This window comes from Colobus angolensis, unplaced genomic scaffold (assembly GCF_000951035.1).
Source record: "Colobus angolensis palliatus isolate OR3802 unplaced genomic scaffold, Cang.pa_1.0 Scaffold208, whole genome shotgun sequence".
In the NCBI taxonomy this organism is placed as follows: Eukaryota; Metazoa; Chordata; class Mammalia; order Primates; family Cercopithecidae; genus Colobus; species Colobus angolensis.
This window is the reverse complement of record NW_012115244.1, coordinates 2159820-2162494: the sequence shown is the minus strand read 5'-3', so window position 1 is coordinate 2162494 and position 2675 is coordinate 2159820. Positions and strand designations below refer to the sequence as shown.

Below are 2675 nucleotides of genomic sequence, written 5' to 3'. Positions count from 1 at the left end.
AGAGGTTGAGGTGAGCCAAGATCGCGCCACTGCACTTCAGCCTAGGTGGCAGAGCAAGACTCTGTCTGAAAAAAATTAAAAGAATAGCATGTTCCTTCATACAGCAGACTCCTCCTGACCTTAACGTCAGATGGAAACTTCTAGTGAGGAAGAGAAAGTATCATTTACCTGGATGAATGGGGCTGGGAGGTTTGGTTTTGTTGTTCGTGTCTGAACACGGGGTAAACTTCTTATGTAAGCTGAACACACGCTCCACAGGCTCAGGACCACGCCCTCTCATCACTCCTGATGGAAAGGCCTGTGTGGGCCAAGCATCAGGTGCCTGCAGGTGCAGCGGGCAGCTCGGGACCACACCATTCATGTCGGTTTGTTGGGCGTCCACAGCCCAGTGTGATGGCAAGCTCACTCTGGGGCCAGTTCTGAGCCCTCTGGGGACTGGGATCTGGAACAATGGCTACAGACTGGAGGATGCAGACCTTGGCCTTGGGCTGTGGATGACTGGGCGCCCGCAGACCCAGCAGAGGGGAGCTCAGAGCCAACTTCCTTTCCAGGCCCCAGGGGTGCAGTGAGGAGGCGCACCAGCTGCAACCCAGGCCACAAGTGTCCACAGGCAGAGAGGGCTGGCTGGGCCTGGCCGCAGGATGGCCATGCTGGCAGCTCCAGGAAGCCCGGAGGGGAGGCATCTGAGGCTCCCTGTCTCAAAAGTGTGAGTGTGAGGCTGCTCTGTCCCCGGGGCAGGTCCCTTCACTCCTGAGCCTCTGGTCCCGTTGAGTGCAGGTTCTAATTCCCATGGCCCCATTGGGTAGAGGGGGCTGTGACAAGGTGACGGCAAGGTTGTTCCCAGAGCAGTGACTGGCACCCAGAAGCTCAGGAACCGCAGCTGGTCAGGGTGCTAGAGATGACCCCTGGCCCTGACGGAACCTGGGATTTGGGGAGGCCCTGCAGCTGCGAGACCCTCATCATCACCGCCTCTGGCTGAGTAAGGAATTTAGCGCAAGGCAGATGAGGCCTAACCCAGGTGGGCAGGTGCCTGGAGGTGCCCGCGCGGGAGACAGCATCAGGGTGGGCTCCGAAATTTCAGGAGGGCCAGGGTCCCATGATGAGTTTTCTGGCCACAGTCGGTTCAAGGGAAGATTCTCAGGGCTGCCTGGGGCCCAGGGAAAGGGTGTCGGGGGGAAGCTGAACCCCAGGGCCTCTGCCTCCTGTTGAAGAGAATCCTCCAGGGGCCAGATGGGGCAGGGGAGCGTCGACACGGGGACCGTGTGAGGATGGAGGCAGAGATCAGGATGATGCGTCTCCCGGGCAAGGAGCACTGAGGATTGCTGGGAGCACCAGAAACCCCCAGGGGGCCTGGAGTGGACCCTCCCTCAGATCTTCCAGCAGGAACTGGCCCTGTCCACACCTTGAGTCTGGGCAAGAACTAACTGCTGTTTCAGATTCCCGTCCCCCAGTGTGTGGTCCTTTGGGCAGCCACAGGAATGGCACAGACCTGTGGAGGCCCAGCGTGGATGGCCAGGGGAGGGTGGCTCTGTGGTGGGGGTGCGGCCAGGTCCCCCAGCCTGCAGCGGCCGTTCTGGGTGAGCTCTGTAGTCTGTGGCCTCAGAGGCACAGGAAGCTGGGAAGGGTTTGAATTGGATACAGGGAATCGGGAGCCACAGATGGTTCTTGAGCTGGGGAGTGGCAAAGTGATGTGGCCGCTTAGAGGAAAGAAGCCAGCAAGTAGGAGTGGGAAGGGCTCTGCCCGAGGCCAGCAACCCCTCCAGGTCATGCACAGACGGCGCCTTACCCTCCCGAGACACAAGGAAGGGTGGGTGATTTGGGGGCGCTGTCTGGTGGCCTGGATGTCCCCCACAGCACTGAGGATGAGCTCTTAGTTTCAGGCCCTCCAGGAGGCCGGCTGGCGGGAGCCGGGGAACGAAGAGGAGCCTGTGTTCCCTGTGGCCTTGGGCAGCGTCTGCAGGAGGCTCACCGTCTCTCTCTCTTTGCTCCTCAGGTCTCCTGACAAACACAGCCCCTGAGGGGCCCGGGAGTGGCCTGGGCTCCCCTGGCGAGCCCACGCCTCAGCCACAGTTCTCTGCCCGCCTCGGACTTCGCCCATTCTCTGCCGCCCGCCCACTCCGTTTCCCTGTGGTCCGTGAAGGACGGCCTCAGGCCTCGGCATCCTGAGCTTCGGTCTGTCCAGCCGACCTGAGGAGGCCGGACTGGACTCACAGGCGGGGGGCGGCACCGGGCATCAGCAATACGCAGTCTGTGGGAGCCCGGCCGCGCCCAGCCCCCGCCGACCGTGGCGTTGGCCCTGCCGTCCTCGGAGGAGGAGGAGGAGGAGGAGGCTCCGGCAGCCCCAGCCCGCCTGAGACACGACGCCCGCCCCAGGGGACTGTCAGGCGTACAAGTGGCCTCCTCCCGTGCCCCAGACTGTCCGAATTGCTTTTATTTTCTTATACTTTCAGTATACTCCATAGACCAAAGAGCAAAATCTATCTGAACGTGGACGCACCCTCACTGTCAGGATCCCTGGGGTCGCTTGTGGGGACGGGAGGGCATGGTGGCGGAGACACGCTGGTGGCCCTGGCAGAGCGGAGAGGGTGGCCGTGGTGGAGGCCTCCACCCCGGGAGCACCCCAGCGCACCCTAAGAGGATGGGCTTTGGCTGCGCGGAGGCCGTGGCACACTCGC

At 62.1% G+C, this 2675-nt stretch overlaps 1 protein-coding gene across 1 annotated transcript in view; it reads left to right on the top strand.

Annotated features, from left to right (window-relative positions):
* The window catches only part of FAM19A5 (family with sequence similarity 19 (chemokine (C-C motif)-like), member A5), a 121182-nt gene extending 118511 nt beyond the window's left edge, over positions 1-2671 (top strand). The window contains exon 5 of the mRNA XM_011942274.1: positions 1994-2671. Coding sequence (XP_011797664.1) covers positions 1994-2002 — 9 coding nt within the window. The 3' untranslated portion in view covers positions 2003-2671. The remainder of the gene's footprint in view (positions 1-1993) is intronic.
* The last annotated feature ends 4 nt before the right edge of the window (positions 2672-2675 follow it).